This window comes from Danio aesculapii, chromosome 19, assembly GCF_903798145.1.
Source record: "Danio aesculapii chromosome 19, fDanAes4.1, whole genome shotgun sequence".
Taxonomy (NCBI): domain Eukaryota; kingdom Metazoa; phylum Chordata; class Actinopteri; order Cypriniformes; family Danionidae; genus Danio; species Danio aesculapii.
In genome coordinates, this window is record NC_079453.1 from 13,891,945 (window position 1) to 13,912,980 (window position 21,036).

At 37.3% G+C, this 21,036-nt stretch overlaps 1 protein-coding gene across 1 annotated transcript in view; it reads left to right on the forward strand.

Moving 5' to 3' along the window:
- Positions 1-21,036, forward strand: part of arid1ab (AT rich interactive domain 1Ab (SWI-like)) — an 81,981-nt gene that overhangs the window by 22,538 nt on the left and 38,407 nt on the right. Inside the window, exons 2-3 of the mRNA XM_056480329.1 lie at positions 16,591-16,803; positions 20,449-21,033. Of these exons, the coding sequence (XP_056336304.1) occupies positions 16,591-16,803; positions 20,449-21,033 (798 nt within the window). The remainder of the gene's footprint in view (positions 1-16,590; positions 16,804-20,448; positions 21,034-21,036) is intronic.

A 21,036-nucleotide genomic window follows, 5' to 3' on the forward strand; every position in this document is an offset into this window, starting at 1 on the left:
TCGTCATGTTGCTATATGTATATTAACATGTAATGTAAATGACCTGTTTGTGTAGTCTGAAATGTTTTTTGCAGTGTTGTTAAAAATATCGATATTTTGTTGAGTATCGATACTGGAATATTTCAAAGGATATGATCTTGCTTTTGGTTAGTATCAATCCCGGCTTTGCGCACTCTCTCTCAGCAGCAGCAGTTGACAAACGGTGTCCAGTGGCAAGATGACAAGTGTGGAACCCCCATGACCATCTTTGGTTAATGAAACAATGATCACGAAAGGACACAAACAGGCCACTATGCAAGCATTGCTAAGTAAATGCACTAATACATTATTTATCGAACACACAGAGTTTTATAAACAATTTTCAGAGATTCAGTGGCAAAAATGCGTTAAATAAGTGTTGCTGATATGTGTGTTATCCCTTAAAAAATCAAGTTTACATATGTAGACTAACATAATTTCCCTCAGAGTTATTTGAGTTCAATAGCACGATGTGCTGTAGGCTATGACTGACAAACACTTCATATATAAAATTTACATACTGCATATAGGCCTACAGCTCTGGTGTGTTATGGATCGCTTATTTTATTCGCTCATTATATAATATATAATGTGATATAACATCACACAATAAAATTATATTAACTACTGGCGGCGTCGCCGTTAAGATGAAATGACAGCTTTAATAACAGAATTATTAAAAAAATAAAAATAAAAACACCTTTTGAATATTTTTTTTCAGACCAAAGATGCAATTAATTGTATTTTCTTTTCAGTTATTGGCTGCAAGACATGTTATACCTGTTACTTTTAGTGCTGTGCATTGACAGATTTTGCAAAAGCTTCAGCTGTTCTTCGCAGTATCGAATATTGATATTTTTCGCAGTATCGTATCGAAGATAGAAATTCCAGTATCGTTACTTGAGTCCATATTTGTTTTCAGGCCAGCAGTAATAATGTAAGGCTTGTTCATAGTTATTCTTTTAATTTGGAATCTCTTACATGATGAAAAAAACAGCATTGGTTTGTCATCAGGTCAGACTTTTTACCATCTCTTCATGTTGCCGATCACTAACTTACAGCTGCCATTACAAAGCAGTGAGGCTAACCACCTTCTCCTGATGTTTGTAAAGCGCTAGCTGAATGACAGGGCTGGCTGGCAGTTCCAAATCAACGCACTAACTAGAAATATGCCATCTCTGCTGTCAGTGTAGTCGGCCATGGTTGCATCTCCTAGAGGAATGCATATTTGGACAGCATTTGGATTGACACAGACGGAGTGCTGTTGGAAATGAATGCTGTTTTATTGCACAGTGGCTCCATATACTACCACATTGGTCATGTTGTATGTCGTGCTCGAATTTGCTATAGTGTTGTAGATGTTTCTTGCAGAGCTGTGAGACTGGGAGAGTGGGATATATTTTACCATGAGTAATATGGTTAGTAGGGGTTATTAGTACTAGATTGTTTTGTACTGAAGTCTTGGTTACTAAGTATTGAATGTTGCTATGCAGACATATTGTACGAGTTATTTTTTGATTGTCTCGTCCTATGTTGCCACATTTTATTTTAATATGTACCATATTTAGAATAGTAATTTTAGGATAAGTTATGATAGACATTGGTTTAGAAGATATCTATGAGCAATTCCAACGTTATGGATGTAACATTTGCAGTAAAAATTTGAAACATAAATTCACAGAGAAAGCATAATGTTAATGTTATATTGTACTAGATTTTCCAAAACAACTAACCGCTAGGGGTGTCAAAATTAATTGTTTCTTCGGTGCACCGTGATGCAGACGCAGACAATTCGGTATCGGTTAATTAATAATCATAACCGGTTATTACGTACTGATGTCATTTATCTCATATGCGCTATGTCGCAGTAGCTTACTATGGGGAGGCGAGCGTGAGTATTTACAACGCTCCAAGTAAACACTCCAAGTAAACTCCATTTCTCTCTCTCTCTCTCTCTCTCTCTCTCTCTCTCTCTCTCTCTCTCTCTCTCTCTCTCTCTCTCTCTCTCTCTCTCTCTCTCTCTCTCTCTCTCACTGTGGCCCATTTGACCTACTGGCGTCATGTTTCCTCCCCTCTCGGCTGTTTTACAGCAATACTTCTGAATACAGACACGAGTGCGTGTCTGCAGTTTTCTCCACCGCGTCTATCATAGATCAGCTGTGATCGCCGCTGCCGTTTATCAGTGTTTAAACCAGGCTTTGCTCAACTGTGAAGAGCGCAAGCACGTAGAGCCAATTGCAGCCCATTTAGTTGATCGCGTGACCAATCAAAGGAGTGTATAATATATTTATACATATAATATATTTATACATTTTAATACAAGAATTGCTGTGCTGTGAAGTAAAATCTAAAACCGTATAGAAAGCATCGTCAATGCACCGAGATATCGAATTGAACCGAATCGATGGCATGATAATCGAAACCGAACCGTGAGACCAGTGTAGGTTCACACCTCTACTAACCGCGGAGTTATGGGATCAGAAAATATTTATCTGTAAACATTTCTTATATTTTAAATGAGGAAAATAAACATGCGTTATGGATGTGACCAAAAAGTTAATGAGTTTACAACATACAACAAGCCAAAAGCAATAATACTAATCAAAAGGATGAGAGTTGGTTCTCTACTGATTTAATTTTATATTACATGTTTGCTTTTGTGAGGAAAAAGCTTTGTTATGGATGTGACACCTCTCTATTATGGATGTGACAGATGTGAAATTGGCACTTGTGTAACTAAATTTAATATAAATGTTTAAAAACATTAACGGAGACATTTTTGAGGTTTTTTTTTTAACTGCTGTAAAATACTTGCTTACACAAAAAACGTAGAAATGGTTTCACTGTTTTGGTGGAGACTGAATTTTTTTCATGGCAAGGTTGACATTTGCATGGAATTGCTCAAATATAATGATAAATGATATATACTATTCACTGTCTGAACTAATTAGAAATTGATTGCCATTTAGGGAGGTACGACTCTGTGATCACTAGTAAATTTTCTCTGAAGGCCAGAAATTGCTTTGCAAAATTTCAAATATGCCACAAAGAGAAACGGGAAACCAATCAAAGCAGAGGATTTAATTGCTTTTGTTGATTCAACATGACTAATAAACATGCAACTATTGAATCACTTCACATAATTATTTATTTAACACTTGATTGAAGTTATGAGGTGTGTTTAGATTAAAAATTGTTACAAAATGTAGTATTTTCACACGTGATCAGATCAGCAGCAATGCAGAGGTGTAGTTCACTGAGAAGCAAAGCTGTTAAATTGCAAAATGATTATCTTCGATTGCACGATTGCCCAATTACATTGTGTTTGCATTTTTAATTTATGAAGCTTGTCAGTAAACTATAGTTCTGTGTAGTAAATGTCTGCGTACCATTTTCACAGTAATTTGTTGATCACCAAACAAACTAGCCTGACACAAGTTCACCTATGGCTTGATTAAGCATTGGACAATTACCGATTTCAAGGTATAACACGATTTGGAAAACCGCCAGAGTTTTCTGTTATACCGTTTCTAAGGTATATGTATGTGTTTTTTTTATTTTTTTTTTTATGTTTTTCACAACTATTTTATTTAGTTTTTTAGGGAAACAGTATCTCCAGCAGAAAAGGAACCTCTACAAGAAAAGCTACTGGTCCAAAATTTTTTAGATGTTTCTTAAAATTAAAATATTGTGTTCATTAGAGGAAAATACATTAAAAAACGGTTTATTTAAAAATGGTTATCACAATACTGTGTTACCGTGAAACCATGATATGTTTATCCAAGGTTATCGTACTGTCAGAACCTTATACCGGCCCATGCCTAGGCTCGATGCTTCCAACCGTGGACTTGGTGTGTCCCGGCCGTTAGTGTTTTGAGTTCTTGTATATGCAAGAATACCAGTGATCCTACTGTTCACACATAACATTATTCCATTAATTTACCATTGTAAGACTTCTCAAATGAGTATGTTTATGTTTTGTGCACAAGAAACATGTCAGAATTGACGTTACTTCTTGATCAGTCTTGGCCACTTCAATGTTATACCAATAAACATGAGCTAGTGTCTGACTTCTAGATACCCTGACTACCTAATAGAATCTTTCTTTTGGGTTGTGGTAAAGTGTGCCGCATTGGTTGTCATTCGCCATGTCACACTATACAAGAAATCAATGGTTCTGTTGTCCCGAGGAATATTTGTTTTAAACACATCTCAACAGATCATGCCAAAATTTGTTTGATATTTTGTTGTCTGAACACACCAAAAATGTGTTTTACTCATAAATGTTTGAGTGAGCAGGGCTTTATACCATCATGATGTCAAAATAAATATTGTGATATCCCATTATAAATTATACCAGGATATTATATTTTGCTTGTTTGTAAATGTATGTAAAAAGTTGCTTGTGAAGATAATTTGGTTTAGTTAGCATCTCTCTATTACATTACTGAATTTGTGAGGGTGTGCGTGGCCTGCCAAGCCTTTTCCTTTGCTCCAATTCTGAATAGTTGGAGAAGCATCAAGAGTGTGCAGTTTATGTGTAAATGTGTCTCTTCTAGTCCCACTCACATTAGTAGCGTGCAAGAAATTGTTGACTGTAAAAGTGATTAATAATTCCTCTTTTTCCATGTCGCCGTTTGTTGTAGTTTTCTCAATTTATAGCTTTGATTCTCCTGAAGCCAGTGAGGTGTAATTGGGAATTGAGGGAGTATGCTTTTCTCCTTCAGTGAGCCTTTTACTCAACAAATGAAGAGAATTTGCAGGTTTAAATTGCTGCTGAGAAGATGAGACTTGTCTAAGCGAGGGCAGAATCTCATTTAGAGTCGCACTCCCATCACTGGGACGAGCAGAAAGACTTGTGTTTTCAATGATGCTCGACCTCACTGACATGTTACCGCTACATAACCAGTGTATAGTTACTGTGTTTGTCAAATGTTTTTATTAATTATAGTTATAATGAAACGATTATAATTTTTAAAAGCATTTTCAATCAAATTGAATTTACTTGCATTACTATTTTAAATATTAAATATTATATTTTGGAAAAAATGTGAAACCTATTAAAAAGAAAATATATTTTCAGTGTCAAGAATCGCTCCTGCTGTTTCATATATTTTGTGGAAGCTGTGATGTACAGTGCTCAGCATATACAAGTACACCCCTCACAAATCTCTCATTTAAATTCATATTTTCTATAGGAAGCTTTACAATATTATATTTGTGCAAATACATTAGATTACTCAGTACTAAAGCCAAATCTGGAGCTTATCTAACAAAATAGTTTACAACAACAGTCCAAAAATTAGAGCTCAAATTTATGTTATCGAAAAATATTTTAAAAATGTAAAAAAAAAAAAGAGCAAAAATCACAAGAAACAAAAATATATAAAATGTTGATTTCTATTTCTAAAGATCTTCAGTGACTAAAATTCTATTTTAATAAATATATCTGTTTAATAAATCTGTTTTGTTCAAATGCACCAAAATATATTACCTATATTCACTGAAATATAGAATGAAATATAGAAATTAATCAAATTGATTGATAAACAAAAACTAATATTTTAATCAGCAGAAATACTTTAAATTGAAGTTACACTAAGAAAATTAGTCTTTTAATAACATTTTACAAATGTATGACATTTATTACTGAATTACCTTGTATTCTAATCACATTTCATTTGAATTAAATTTTTTTTGAAAGTCATTCAATTAACCTTTTGACTGATTTTCTTTGATTTCGAGGACAACACATGCGCTTAATACACAAACACAGCTCATTGAACATGTACACAAAGACATCACCTATATCCTATATAACTGCAGGTTATCTATGTTTATGCATAATAATTTAACTGATAAACATATAAGCAATTAATTAGGGCTGCACAATGTATTGTTTCAGCATCAATATCGCAATGTGTGCATCCGTCATAGTCATATCGCAAGATATGCAATATTGAGTCTGGATTATAGTTGCTCAGGAGCTACAGAATTGTATGGTATTACTGTATTTATAAAGTTTATGCAACAAAAAATTTTTCTTACAACATAATTTTACTCCTGTCGTGGATATGTTTGCTTGTTTAAAGGAAAAACTTTATATTTTGTCTGAAGTTGAACTAGGAATATTTAGATATTTGTACAAAGAAAAGCTTTTTTACATTGGGATTTATTCAATTTCTGTACATAAATACTGTTAGACTCCCCAGAAAACCGTCAAATAGTTCTATTCAAACTATCAAATAAAAAATAAATAAAATACAGTGATCTCTCATCAATCGCAGGAGATCCGTTTTAAAAATATCCCTGTGAAGTTGTCAGCTTAATTTTTTACAATTATTCTAGATGTTTTAAGGCTATAAAATGCCTCACTACACACTTTATACACTTCACTTTTCTCAGACAAGCATTAAAATTTTCACACTTTTCTTTCTTGTTTAAACACTCTCCAAGGTAAAACCGTCATAGAAAAAGTTTGCCCAGTACTATAGACTGAAACCACAAATCAACCTGTTTTCAGGCCCAAACATTTGCTCCTCCTTTATGTAACAAACTAAAGAATAATTAATTCTGTAAGTGCGCCCTACAGCCATGTAACTTCTACCTTCCTTTAGCATGTCCAGAACTGTTCAACTTTTCGTGCAATGGTTAGCATTTTCCTCTGGCTTTTGGGTGCCACCACAGGTGCCTTTGACGGTGCAGAACGTTTCGTCGCCATTGTGGGCTTTGTTGCGGCAAAAACTTGCGCATAACTGAGTAGGATAAACTTTTTATTCGATAAGAAAAGATGCGCATAAACTATGATGGAAACACTTTTGCCGCACAAATTTCAGTATGCACATTGAAAAAGGTTATGTGATTTTGTTATAAGAGATCATGTGATGATGAAAATGTACGTAAAGAGACAAACCAGCAGACTGAGCACACTGTAAAACATCTGAAATGTTGTTTTAGTCATTCTAAAACGCCTTACCGTTTAAGTACTAGTTATTATTATATTATTAATGACCTCCATAATCAAGAGCGTCTGTGCTCCACTTCTGACACCTTCAAACACCATTGCGCGTTCACTGCATTTCAGGATTGCCTTCTGAGGTGCAAGTCATTTATTAGATGAAGAAAAGATTGACGCAGCTTCTCCTACCGCAGCAAATTCCATTAATACTGTTCATATTTGGCACCAGTTAATGTGACTAAGTGATGATTTTGTTCGCTTTGACTCGTTGGATGGAAACGCTGCTTTATTCGCACATCTTTAATGCGATATTCGCATTTTTGGATGGAAACCTAGCTAATGGTCTACAGCCAACCAGGGCGCAGAATACAATGCTCTGTAAATATAAAACAAGTCAAATTGCACAAAAAAATCAGCATAACTGCAAGACTGCAAAAGATGAACCACGGTATAGCGAGGGACCACTGTATCGCAATATGCAACCCTGCAATTAATTATTAAAGTTATAACTAATACCTTTTAACTTCTCTGATTTTGATTGTACTACTTTAATGTGCACCTTTTGTAAAGCTGCTTTGAAATGAGAACGATGTGAAACGATGCGGGAAGCGCTATACAAATAAACTTGAATTGAATTTTATGATTTCAGCCACCGGTAATGTAAATTCAGTCATGAATATTTTACATTTTCCTTTTCCTAATCAAATTATGACAAAAAATGCGTTTACAAAAAAGAAATGGGAGTGGAATGCTGTGCAGATCTGGCTGTAGTGTGTAATCCAGCATGTTGCGTAAAAATGTAAATATGGCATTTAGCGGAGATGACATTTTCCCTATCTTAAAAGTGTAAATGCTCTTGACTCCACGTGCCTGTACATGTTCAGCGCTAACTGCTCCAGACTTCCATGCCTAGATAAACCTACACCAGAGCGTGGTGATTTGTATTAGTGTTTGTTGGTGTTTTGGCTCTACAATGGTGCTTTGCCGTAGTCCCAGGCCGTTTATCCGTGTGGAGGATTAAATTAGCAGTAGTTGTTTATCGTCCGTACCCAATCCATCTGTCTGGCTCAGTAGAGCCGGCACTATCTGTGCTATCATACTTCACTCCAAAGCCTCGACCTCTCAAACACACACACACACACACACACATGCATATACACACCCCTTTCCCTCTTCCCCAACAGACAGTGAGACATTCCACCCGGTGTAACCTCCTCTGCCAAGAGCGCTTGGCTTTCCTCTATGCAGATTAGCCATGTGCTAATTGCAGTTATTTATTTTTTTCCCTCCCTTTTTGGAGGGAGAGTGAGAGAGGAAGTCGGCCAGCCACGGACAAGCGATTGATTGGTGGATGAGGGAGAGGAGGGGTTGAGAAAGGTGATCCTGAAGAGTATAAGTGTGTGTGTGTGACTACATTAACAGATGTTACTACAGAGAGTCGTGGACACGTAATGACAAATGTTTAAATTGAGCTTTTTAAAATCGACATGTACAACATTTAAAGTTTTTGCAAAACTTTTTATTGTATTTGGTAAATTAGTGCTTGGCAGTATTCAGCTAGGGTATATTATGATTGACATATAGACTGTGTGTTGCAGAGATGGTTATAACTATTCACAGAATTACATGGAAAGAATCAGTTTTGCAAAAACATGAAGCAGATTTTAAAGTTAATTTTTGTTTTCTGTCAGTACATTAGAATGTTTCTGTTGGACAATCAGTTGGTGAAGATTGATCCTCGTCATTGTCACCACTGGCTTGCTTGGTTTGGGACTTGTAGAGCTGTACATCAATGGATTTACTCTTCAGTGTTTGGACTCTTAGCAGTGAAAATTAAACAACACTAAACTGAACTTAAACTCTGAGAATTGGACTGACACAGTTTCAATTTACTAGAACTTCTATGTTAAGCTACTTTGACACAATCTACATTGTTAAAGCGCTATAGAAATAAACATGAATTGAACCATCAAGACCAGTAATGATGCAGAACTTTAAAATCACATTAAATGTATTTTAATCACCTAATTTAAATAATAATAATGAATTATTTTGTAATATTGCAGTTTGTGTGTGTGTAAATGTATATGTGTGTGTATATATATATATATATATATATATATATATATATATATATATATATATATATATATATATATATATATATATATTATTATTATTATTATTATTATTATTATTATTATTATTATTATTATTATTTATTTATTAATTTTTTTCCCCAGATTTTTGAACTCAAGCGATTCATGCATTAAGCGCATAAAACACGCAACACGCTCAATTCGCGCTGCGCCATTTAATAAGAAAAAAATTCAAAGGGGGGCCAATAATTCAGACTTCAACTGTATGTGTGTGTATGTATGTAAATTAATTCTAACCAAATTTCTAAAAATCTACCCATCTTCTCATTACCATCAATTGCTTAGAAGAAACTACTGCAGTACATTAATTTCTCCTCATATCCTGTTTCTAATGACCGCTGTAGAAATGATTTCAGCTTCTGCAAGGTCTTGTTTTCAGCAACAGCCAGGGGTGTTTCAGGAGGAAAATCCCGTGACTGGCTCATTGTTATTGTCACTGTTAACTAGTATCATTCATTAAAAAAGTGAAAGAGGAAAATCTCACCCTCGGCGAAGACACACTGCAGCGGGAAATCCTTGAATTCCCCTCAGGGATCAATAAAGTACGTCTGTCTATTTAAAAACGAGAGACTGCGAGATACTGTGCTGCTTATCTTTGACCTTGCCTGAGGATGAATTAAAAGCACTTCATTTCTGAACAACTGTCATTCTCTCTCGCCACCACGTCCCGCACTTAAGGCGACCCTGGGGTAATTCATGTACATAATACTGTGTGAAAGCAACCTCAGCATTTTTCAGACCGGATACAGGAGCGTGTCTACAGCTGCATGTTTACCACCGTCTCCAGAAAGAAGAGGATTTAGACGTCCATTGGCCTGCTGTCTTGATTTGTGGGCCGCTTCCTCAAGGCAACATACTAAAAATGAATTTGTTATTGGCGTAATAGTTTTCACTGGATAATGCAGGGCCATTAAATCTGCCTTAGTCCAACCATGTAAAACCTCAGGAATAAAAATGGAGATGGCAGCTTGGGGTCAGAGGTTCACTCGTATCTTTGTTCAGACATCATTTTTCTCCTTCATCCTCTTCCATTTACCCTTTTGGTGGAAAGCCTCACAGATCTCAGCCATAACCCTGTCTGGACTGCTTTATCACAGCATGCAGAAACCATCTTCCATTTTTATCCAAGTAAACACTGCTGTACTGTAGGGCTTGAGGATTTTCTTGATGCAGAAAATGTGGGTGAAATTGCAGAATGTAGTCATAGACATGGAATTTACTGTATAACATGAAATGTCTGAGGATTTCACATTTTGGGTGCAGTAATCAAACGTAGGGCGGTATACTTGATTAATACACATGCTAATGTGCAAGTGAGCAAAGCAGTTTTGTTTACTACACACACACTCGAATGCGCACAATGCTCTACATGACAACTTGCCAAAATAGGAAGTGTGGTTTACCTGGAAATTGTGGCAGATATTACTGTAGATTTATTTTTTGTAAAGCTAATAATAATAATGTTAGCAGTTAAAGGTTTAAAGCGTTATGTTTTAATAGTGCAAGCTTAATTATTAATATTGTTAATAATGAAAAATTACTAATATAAGCAGTAAAAGGTTTAAAGTGTTATGTTGCATTAGTACAAAATAATAAAACTAAATGTATGTTCACAGCTTTTATAATTGTTTATTTTCAGTAAAAAAGAAATGATTAAACTCTTTAGTTAATGTTGAGGTTAGTTGACATTTACTAATACGTTAACTTAACAAAAACAGTAATTTTACAAATAGATGTTGTATTAGTTGAAGTGCAATATTAACTGGTACAGATCAATAATATTTATGGATAAAATTTTACAAGTTTTGTCAAAGTGGTAATTTTAAGGAAATAAATCAGTTTCCATTATTATTACAGGGCTTGAAACTGGGTCATTTTGGTCCCAAATGTGCCTGAAATTTTATCTATGCAACCTCAGAATATAGTTGGGAGCATTTGTGCGAGTGCATAAAATTGTTGCCGTATGACCAGTTTTCATTGCAAAATGTTCACCGCATTAAAATGCGTATTTAGGAGACATTCATGCAGAATGCATATTTGAACCTAAACAGTTGACATGTCAACTTGCTGTAGTAAACAAAGCCTGCAATGACTGCCCCGCCTTCAAGCTCTTTTGATTGGCCCACTGTTCTTGAACTGAACGCAGGATTCTTATGGGTGCTGGAAATCCCGGAAAATACTTGATTTTTAATTTGGTATTTTCAAGGTTAGAAAAGTGCTTGGATTATGGACAAAGTGCTTGAATCGGCTTCAATTTGAAATTGCAGGGCTCAGTTTTGACCGTCTTGGTTGCATGTGCACTCAATTTTATCTATGCGAGCTCAAAATATAGTTAGGAGCCTTTGTACGAGTGCATAAAATTGTTCCTGTGCGACCAGTTTTCATTGCGAAATGTTCACCGCATGCACGTATTTAGGCGACATTCACGCAGAATGCATATTTGCACCTTAAAAAAAACGACAAACGCCGCATTCCGAATAAGTTAAAAATGGTTGACATGTCAACTTGCTGCAGTAAACAAAGCCCGCAGTGCCTGCCCCACCTTAAAGCTCTTCTGATTGGCCCACTGTTCTTGAACTGAATGGATTGGTTATTATCAGCTGTCAATCACTCAGTTCGGATGACAGGGAGCTACAGCTGTGAAAATGTAAAGGTCTGGACGTGAGAGAATGAAAATAACACTGGCAGATTTTGTTTTAGAAACCACCTAAAGTTACAAATAACGACACATCTGGTCAGTGATCATGGGGGGAATATTAATTTAACATACACACTTGTTCAAGAGTGGATACTTTCAGTGGGTTAAAGTCCTCTAAGGAATTGTCTAAGGTCATTCACTGTAAAGCATGAGGGATGTTGTCAGTCGAGCAACTGCAGCGCATACACCATCGCAAATGGGCTTGCATTCACTAGGAATGAGCTAATATTGCAGCTCATGAAAAGACCGTTACTGCTATTAAGATGACAAAGGCAAATAATAAGTTATGTCAATACCAGACAGCACCCTTGAGAACACATTGCAGTTATTATCGTTAACTTGGTTTATCTCCTTCATGTCAAGCATTGCGTGTAGGGCCAGTGAGTGCATGCAGATTTTTATTTATTTATTTTTGTTAATTTTGATTAGTGTTGATTTCAAATACAATAATTCTTTTATAAAACTTGTAGTAACAGTGCTCAATTTTTGGTGGGTGCGACTAAATTTTGTCTGGTGCGGCAAACATTTTTAAGTTAGGAGCACCAGTGCTACCAAGCCAAAAGATTAATTTTGAGCCCTGTATTGTAATTTTTTTTACATGAAGATGAGGCCAAATTTCAGTAAAATAAGGCCCAAATTAAACCATTTAAAGTAGGATTCTAGAAAGAAAAAACACAGACTACTCTGGAGGCATCTCTTGTGGCTTATCGCTCATCCATCTGAAATAATATTTATTTAAAAATGTGTTTCTTGTCTGTTGCTCTCATCCGCAGAGGAAAAGTGTCTAGATTCTGTTGAATAATCTCAGACATTTCCAGCTTCTCCAGCACTGCTCTTGATGTCTAGAGAGAGCTGCTAGAGGAGCGATGCTGGCTGAAGATCTGCCCCGGTCACAGCTGAGACCTGTTTGCACTTCAGGAATCTCCCATGTGTCTCTGTGCCTTTTACCAGCTCTAGTGATCTTTCAGTAGTGCGAAACGTTCGTTTGTTGTCCTCAGTGGGCCACAAGAGTCCAGCGAGTGTATTCAAACATTTTAGTCAGTTCCAAAGTTACTATGAGTGGTGGGTGACATGACCAAAATATTATATCACAGTCTGTGAGTAATTAATGTCATGGTAACAACATGCAACACAATTATATATTAAACATTTCATTTTCTTTACTTGCTAGATATTTTCAATAATTATTATATATTAGAATTCTATTTTCTTTGTTGTTGCTGGAATTTCTGAAAATGTGTTTGTTTGAAAATTTATGAGTTATGAGTGTAAATTTAAAGGTTTTAGTTTTTTGGGAAAAACTTGAAAGTTTGAGACGATGGCTTCAAATTACTTAACAATTAAGTAGGGCTGCACATAAATAACAATGTTTTTCGAAAAATGTCTGAAATATTTTTTTTTGATTTACAAATGATGTTTTATGTATATGTATTCTGAATAATATCTTTGTATGTTTGTGTGGTTTTTCTATACCCAGTAGTATCTTGATTTGCCATATCTTACCAACACTAGCGCAAACTTCCTTCCAAAGCGGCAGCTATTAAATTCCTAATATTAACAGTTTCAAATTGTCAAATATTCCTGTTGACCATATCAAACAATGATTTTCATCTAGTGAGACTTTATCAAAAGCAAATCATAAACTCAATAATCTTAAAGATTTTTGTCTTTTCGTATGTATTATTTTTTGCTGTATTTGTCTGTTTGTTGTTATCATTTTTTAGATATATGAATTATGTTGTTAAATTTTATCTGTTTTAATCTTTTTTTGCTATGGCATAGCTAGAGAGGCTGAAATGGCAATGAACTCAACTCTCTCTCTGTTGACAATGTCAATAATCCCCACTTAATGTAACCTTTTCCACTTTCAATCACTTCCAGAGGTAACCATAACACAGTTGATTAGGTTACTTTTCTATTGTAGATGCTTGTGAAGATTGTTTGCTCCGGTAGGGCTGTGCGATTAATTGAAACGCAATCGCAATTTGAAACTTTGCGATTAGCTAATTGCAAGAGGCTGTGATTATGAAATGTATATATATATATGCATTATTTAATTTCCCCCGCCCAGAGCAAATTCGTTATAGCCGTCTGTGTGTGACAGTCTTACTAGCCAATTGAGTGAACCGAATAATGCACGACGCCCACAATTAAAAAAAACAAACACCGAAAAGCATGGACAATTGGGATAATGGTGTCTGCTTCTTCAGAAGCATTAATAGACAAATTAATATCAAAGAAAAACAGGACATCCGTAATATGGGAATATTTTGTTTTCAAAGTCACAGACACCAAACAAAAACAGGTCATTTTTAAGAAATGTCACAGAATTGGAATTGTAATATCTGTCAGAAAAATCGCAATGAGATATTTTCCCCAAATCGCACTGCCCTACTCTGTCTCCGTCTACTGACCAAACACACGATTGAATGTGTCGTGAGAAAATGGCAAACCAAATTCTTCATACCTCACAGTGTTGTACCAAAGCAGGTTACGCTCAGGATCATTGTTGTCATTCAGTTTTTTTTATTGCTTTTCTGCATGGGTTTGTGTGTTCAGTAGTACTCTTGTGTTGTGAAATAAAGGCGGTGCTGATAATATCTGAACATAAGTGATCAGGATACACTTATTTGAAAGCATGTTAAGACCGTTCGTCTTGACTGATCACTTATGTATCTAAACCTAGGAGGAAATGCACTGATAGATTGAGTCTTGAAATTTGTTACCGATGTAAGATAATGATCGATTCTGAATAAATAGCCAGTGTGCCAATTTCTCAGGTAATTATTCCTGCATAATCAAGAGAAGCAGAAAATACATGCTCAAGGTTTGCAGTGTAGAGTGCTTTGATTTATGTGAACAATGCAGTTTTGAACTTTCAGAAGCGGATGTTGCATCGCTGTTCGCTGGTTCAAGTCTCATGAAAGATCCTTAGAACAGAGAGTGTTGAGAGTGAGTGCTGTCTTTTTACAGGGCAGTTCATTGCCGATTTGAGTTTATGATCCTAGTTCCTGTTTTGAGAAGTAGAGCGATACCTGTCATCTTTCCCTTATTCTCAAGCACTGTATTTCTCAAACTTTATTATCTTGACCCCCCTCTCTCTTACCTCCTCTCTCTGTGCTATAAGCTGATGTACGGGTCGCTCTCCAGCCATCATACACATTTGTTTCCTCTTGTCTGTTTTCAAAGGGAAGTTCAGTATTCATGCAGTCTCCAGCCGCTGGCACTGAGGATTGCCTGGCAGATAGAACCGCTGCTTTCATTCTCTCATTCATTCAGCGCCAGTTTCTCCTCCCTTCACTGGCACTGTTTTTGAAACGTACAGATCTATTTTTGATTTTGGGTGGTGTCTTTGCTATGCTCTGGCTAATACTCTGTTAAGAATGATAACAATCACAATGGCATAACAGAGGAAATAGGCCTCTCTTGATATTGATCACCATTGACTGCATTTTAACCAGAGAAGCCCACGTGAATGCTTTCAGAAAATTAATGATCCAAATGGTTTGCGTGCAGTTGACTCGATAATGGCGGAAACTGAAATGCACGACAATAATTTCATCTGCTGGATGGGAGGAGATACAGCATCTGGCCACCAGGTGCACCGACAATAATCTGCTCCTTAACACCAACAAGACCAAGGAGCTCATTGTGGACTTCAGGAAGGGACGAACAGGCTCACATGATCCCATCCACATTAATGGGATGGCCGTTGAGCCTGTCTCATCCTTCAAGTTCCTGGGGACCCACATCTCTAAGGACCTTTCCTGGACCACCAACACCTCCAGCCTGGTCAAGAAGGCTCACCAGCGCCTATTCTTCTTGAGGCAACTTAAGAAGAACCAGCTTTCATCAGCCGTCTTGGTGAACTTCTACCGCTGCACAATAGAAAGCATCCTGACCAACTGCGTTACAGTCTGGTATGGAAGCTGCTCTGTTGCTGAGCGTAAGGCACTGCAGCGGGTGGTGAAAACTGCCCAACATATCACAGACACTACACTGCCAGTCATTGAGGACATCCAGAAGAAACACTGTCTGCGCAGAGCACGCAGTATTCTTAAGGACACCTCTCACCCTGCTCACAGACTGTTTTCTCTCCTGCCTTCCGGCAGGCGCTTCAGGCTCCCCCGGACAAAAACCAGCAGACTGAGGAACAGCTTTTTCCCCAGAGCTGTCTTCCTTTTGAACTCTGCCCCTCACTGACTCTTTTGCCCCCCACCCCCCCCCACCCCCCCCCCCCCCCCAAATGACCCCCACACTCCTCTAACTTATACTCCTCACAATCACTGCACTATTTAACATTTGCACATTTAAAGTTTGCACATATTCATTGCACTACATTGCACTGATTCACTTATCTGAACTGTACATACCCACTGCAAATGGACATTCGTAATTGTTTATATATCTGCACACTCCTGATTATTAATAGCATCCTGTACATATATTCATTTATTGTAAATCTGTTCATAGCTAATACAACCTGTATATAATGTTCATAGTACATCCATCTGTAAATATTACCATAGTTTTTCTATAACTGCACTTTATAACTTATACCTGTATCCTGCACTTGCTTCTATTGCACTGCTGGTTAGACCGAAACTGCATTTCGTTGCCTTGTACTTGTACATGTGTAATGACAATAAAGTTGTATCTAACCTAATCTAAATCTGCTGAATGGAACCAGATGATTTTGAGCTAAACAGCTGTTACCAGCATATCATTTCAGTTCTTTATTTGTTCTTCTTTTACAGCCTCCTGTACCTATGGATCAGGTGGGGAAAATTCGTGGGCAGCACTATAGTGCCGGAAACCCCTACTCTCAGCAGCAGGGGCCTCCCCCTAGCTCACAGCAGGGCCCTCCTTACCAAGGGCAGGGTTATGGACCTCCGGGACCTCAGAGGTATCCCATGGGCATGCAGGGCCGCACTTCTGGGAACTTGAGTGGAATGCAATATGGACAGCAGGTAAGCTTAAAGGTTTTTCTTTTTTGATGTCTTAATGTTCAAGATGTGATCCTTGATGTGAAGCATAAATGTGTGGCAGTTAGAGAACCAAATCAACACAGGCTAAAATTGTGTGACAAGTTTTTGCTGAAACCCTCTTCAAAAAAGCAAGAAATGTGATCGTTGGTTTAATATGTTTTAGATGCTTGCTTGTTGCGACCTGATAAGTCAGTCATTTTAACTTAGAACTGAGCGTCTGTTTACACTATTGTATTTTTGTATGTTTTGTTATGGTTGGGGAACATGTTTTTGCACAGCTGAAAATGCCAGCACTCTTTTAAAATGCTCAGCTGTGAGTGTTTGTTCAACTGTTGGAGTATTTAAACAAAACACTGAGCATCGCTTTGCTTGAAACGCACTCAGCGCCTAACCACACTGCTGATGTTCGAAAAAAAGGGTGGCACTTCCAATTATAACACCTAACAAAATACATTCGGCTCAGGAAAAATGCTTCGGTGGACACTCACCCTTAAATTGGAGTGTTTTGAAAATGCCAAAGACCCTGTTTTATTTGAAAAATTCTGGTGTTCCATTTCAGTATAGACTAAATGAAACCATTGCTTTTCACAATTGCTCTCTGATTGGTCGTCTGGACTAGGCATGGCTCAGTATAAGATTCTGATGGTATGAAAACCTTGAATAAAAATATCATGGTTTCACGGAGATTGATTTCATTGTGATTACTGCTCCAAAATATGTTCCTTTTAAATGCTTGGGTAAAAAACAAAAACTATTTTCCCCCTTGAACACACTATTTTATTTTGAGAAACATTTAAATATTTTGCAACCGTAAACATGTCAGGCTAAATAATTCAATTAAATCATCGACTCATCGACTGTGTTCGTTAGTTTTAAAAACACATTTCTTTACAATTAAAAACGGCATCTTTGGATAGCTTTTCTGCTGAAGATACTGTTGTCCAAAAAAAAACAAAACGCAAGTAATAACTTTTACACATACCTTAGGATCCGTATAGCATAAAATATTGGCGGTTTTAAAAACTTGACTTTTCCAAAGCATGGTATACCTTGAAAACAGTTATAGTCCCATGCCTAATCTGGACTATTCTGATTCGTAAAGCCCCTCTCATATCCAAGCGGCAACATCCCGCTCTCCCTCGTGAAGCTAATACGGATGTTACTGAAACTGCAATTAATTGAAATTCTGCTAGCCCTGTTTCCATAATAGAGCAGATTTCTATTGAGCCCAATGTTAAAATGGCCTACTTTACAGCAGAAAATAAAGTGTTTACAGGCTGGTACAAAAAACGATTTTGGTGTATATAGCTACTATTACTTCATCACAACTGTGAGGGGGTGAATTTTTTTTTTAAGACTCATCTGTTTTGTTTATATTAACTTGTATTAAGTCTGCATAATTAAGGGCGTGGCCACTTAAGTGACAGCTAGGTCTCGCTGGTTGCAGTCATATCAGCTGATTCCGGCTGATTAGCCGCTGAACTCTGCATATACATCATATTTTTCTTTTTGTTTTATGTAGCTTTACACAGTCAATTGCCTTTTGGAATTGCTTCCTACAATTATTAGATAATAAGGCATGCTGTGTGCACTTAATTGTGTTAAACCATTCAAGTGGTTTCTATTTCCCAGGTGAGTGAAATTATTCACTTCTATGCCATATTTGTAAATGTATTTGTTTTATTTAAGATCATTTATAATTTTCTTTAGAACTTGAATATGCTCCAGAATCTGACAGATTGATTAGCTGTAGGCTATAGAACAGTCATATGAAACGTTGTCATACCAGTGTTGTGCCTGGATTTCACAAATAGCCTTGCATTTTCTAACACAGACTATGTTTGAAGTATTTGGAATTCATGTTTTCCTCCTGTAGAAAAGTGTTATAAAAATAATTCTTAGTGGCTCAATGTATTACAGCAGTGTTTTTAAAGGACTAAACACTTATAGATATCTAACACAATCAAGCACATGAGGTCACGAGTCACAGGCAATGAAATATTAAGCGTTTCTCCCAAAGAAAAGCCTGTCTAAGCAAAATGCTAGCAGGCATCTGTAGCTCCGCTCACATTTTGCCTCTTTGCCCATTTGTTGATAACCACCATTCGGTGCGATTACTCGCAAACAAAATGCCGATGGTTGGCCATGCCTACTTGTAGCTTCATTTGCACTCTTCAGAAACCTATGGGTGACGTTACAGACACTCCATATCTTTTACAGTCTATACTTATATTACATTACGTAACCATTAGACTGAAGGTACAGCTGAGAGCAAAATATGCTTGTGAGTGAAATGCAGTGGAAAACGCCAGTCTGGATGAGGAGCATCTTCCCTATTTTAGCATTGACTTTAGTCCATTTGTGCATGTTTAAAAATAATGAGGCAAGAAAAAATTGGCCAGTAACGGCCATAGATGGACGCATTTTCTAAAAGTAAAAATTGTTGAAAATTTGAAGAAAACAAGGCATTAAATTTAAAATTGAGGCACTTTTTTGTCTCTGCTTGAACATGAAAACCTCTGATGGTCTTATGACATTCATAGCAGTGTGAGCTCATGGGTCTTTTCATCTGTGCCTTCAAAGAAGGTTGTTATGAGGTCACAGTGAGGCTCAGATTTGTCACATGGGGATTTCCTTGCATGCCTGTATTTTTGTACATAGCAGGCTTCAAGTGTCTAGCTTCTTTCCTCCTGTTGTCTGTGCACTTGTGCTTGGTGTCCCATTGTGTCTGTGAGTAAGCAGATGTACTGGAGTGCCATCCATTTGTAGACTGGCAAAGAACATGCTCTTCAGGTTGTTTTATTAAACCTCCTTGTGAGAGGCAGTTTTCTTCCCTATTTTTATATTTCATTTTTTCTTGAGAGGGAAAGTGCCCAGCTTGTCACCGTCAGGCTTTTGTGTCACACAGTACACTCTTCAGCAAGGTCACTTTTTTATACGCTGACTGAAAGTAACAATTCAAGCATTTCGCTGAAAGCCCATGTACTTTTTTGTTGTTCAAACAGGATTAGAGATCTGTAGACAACACTAACCTCAGTCCTAGTGCATCCCAAAATAAGTCTCTGCGCTGTGATATGTCTGTGCATTGTAGTAACATTTCACACACTTTAAAAAATATCACAATATCAACATTTACATTTACTCGTTCTTTACATAATTTTTGACAAGTTAAAATAGCTGTTATTTTCTTTTATTATGGTAGTAGTGGATGCTTGAGAACCATCAGTTGTTTGTTTTTATGTTGCAAGATTCAGTCTATAGTTCCTAGAGACACAGTCCACGTGAGTAACACTCATTTGTTTCAGGTTTATTTAAGGGTTATGGTGGCTAAATTAGGTGTCAGTTCACCCCTAAAAATGTCCCAGTGGGTAACTTTTTCCAAGCAGTTACCTTTGTGACTTTTAAATATTATTTGACAAGGTATCAAAGTATAATCAATAAGTTGTGAATTGGAATCAAGTCAGCAGATCAGTGCCTCAGATCAATGCCTGCCTTTGCCTTGCAAGCCTGGCAATCAGGAGAAAAAAAGCCTGTATAAACAACTGCAGATGATCACAGTCTCTCTGGTTTATCATTATATGCTGCAAAACTTGTGCTAATGACATTTTTGAATTTTTTTCTCTATAGATGGGCTATGGACAGCATGGCCCAGGTAGTTATGGTCAAAACCAAGGTGGCTACTATGGACAACAGGGCCCTTCCCCTCATGGAGGCTCCCAGCAATCTTCATACCCCCAGCAGCCTTCCACTGGACCAGGCTCTCAGCCCCCTTATTCCCAGCAACCCTCTAGTACCCCTCATGGCCAGAGTGGGACTTCTTATGGGCAGCCGCAGGGGGCTCACGTTCCCAATCAGGGCCAACCTCCATATTCCCAGACTCCACAATCACAGTCAGTACAGTCTCCCTTCCCCCAGTCCCAGGGTTCCACTCAGTCACAGGGTCCTTCTCAGGGCCAGCAAGGGTCTCAGTCACAGCCTGGTTACACTCATCCACCTTCTGGTTCAGGGCAGTCTGCTCAACAACAGGGACCCTCACAACAGCAGCAATGCCCACAACAATCACAGACACCTAGCTCTGCTCCCCCTCCGTCATCCCAGCAAACTTCAGGACAGGGCCAGCCTTCACCTTACTCTCAGACTCCTCCACTGCAGACACAACAACAACAACAGCAGCAGCAGTCACCCTTCCAGCGCTTTCCACCTCCACCTCAGGTA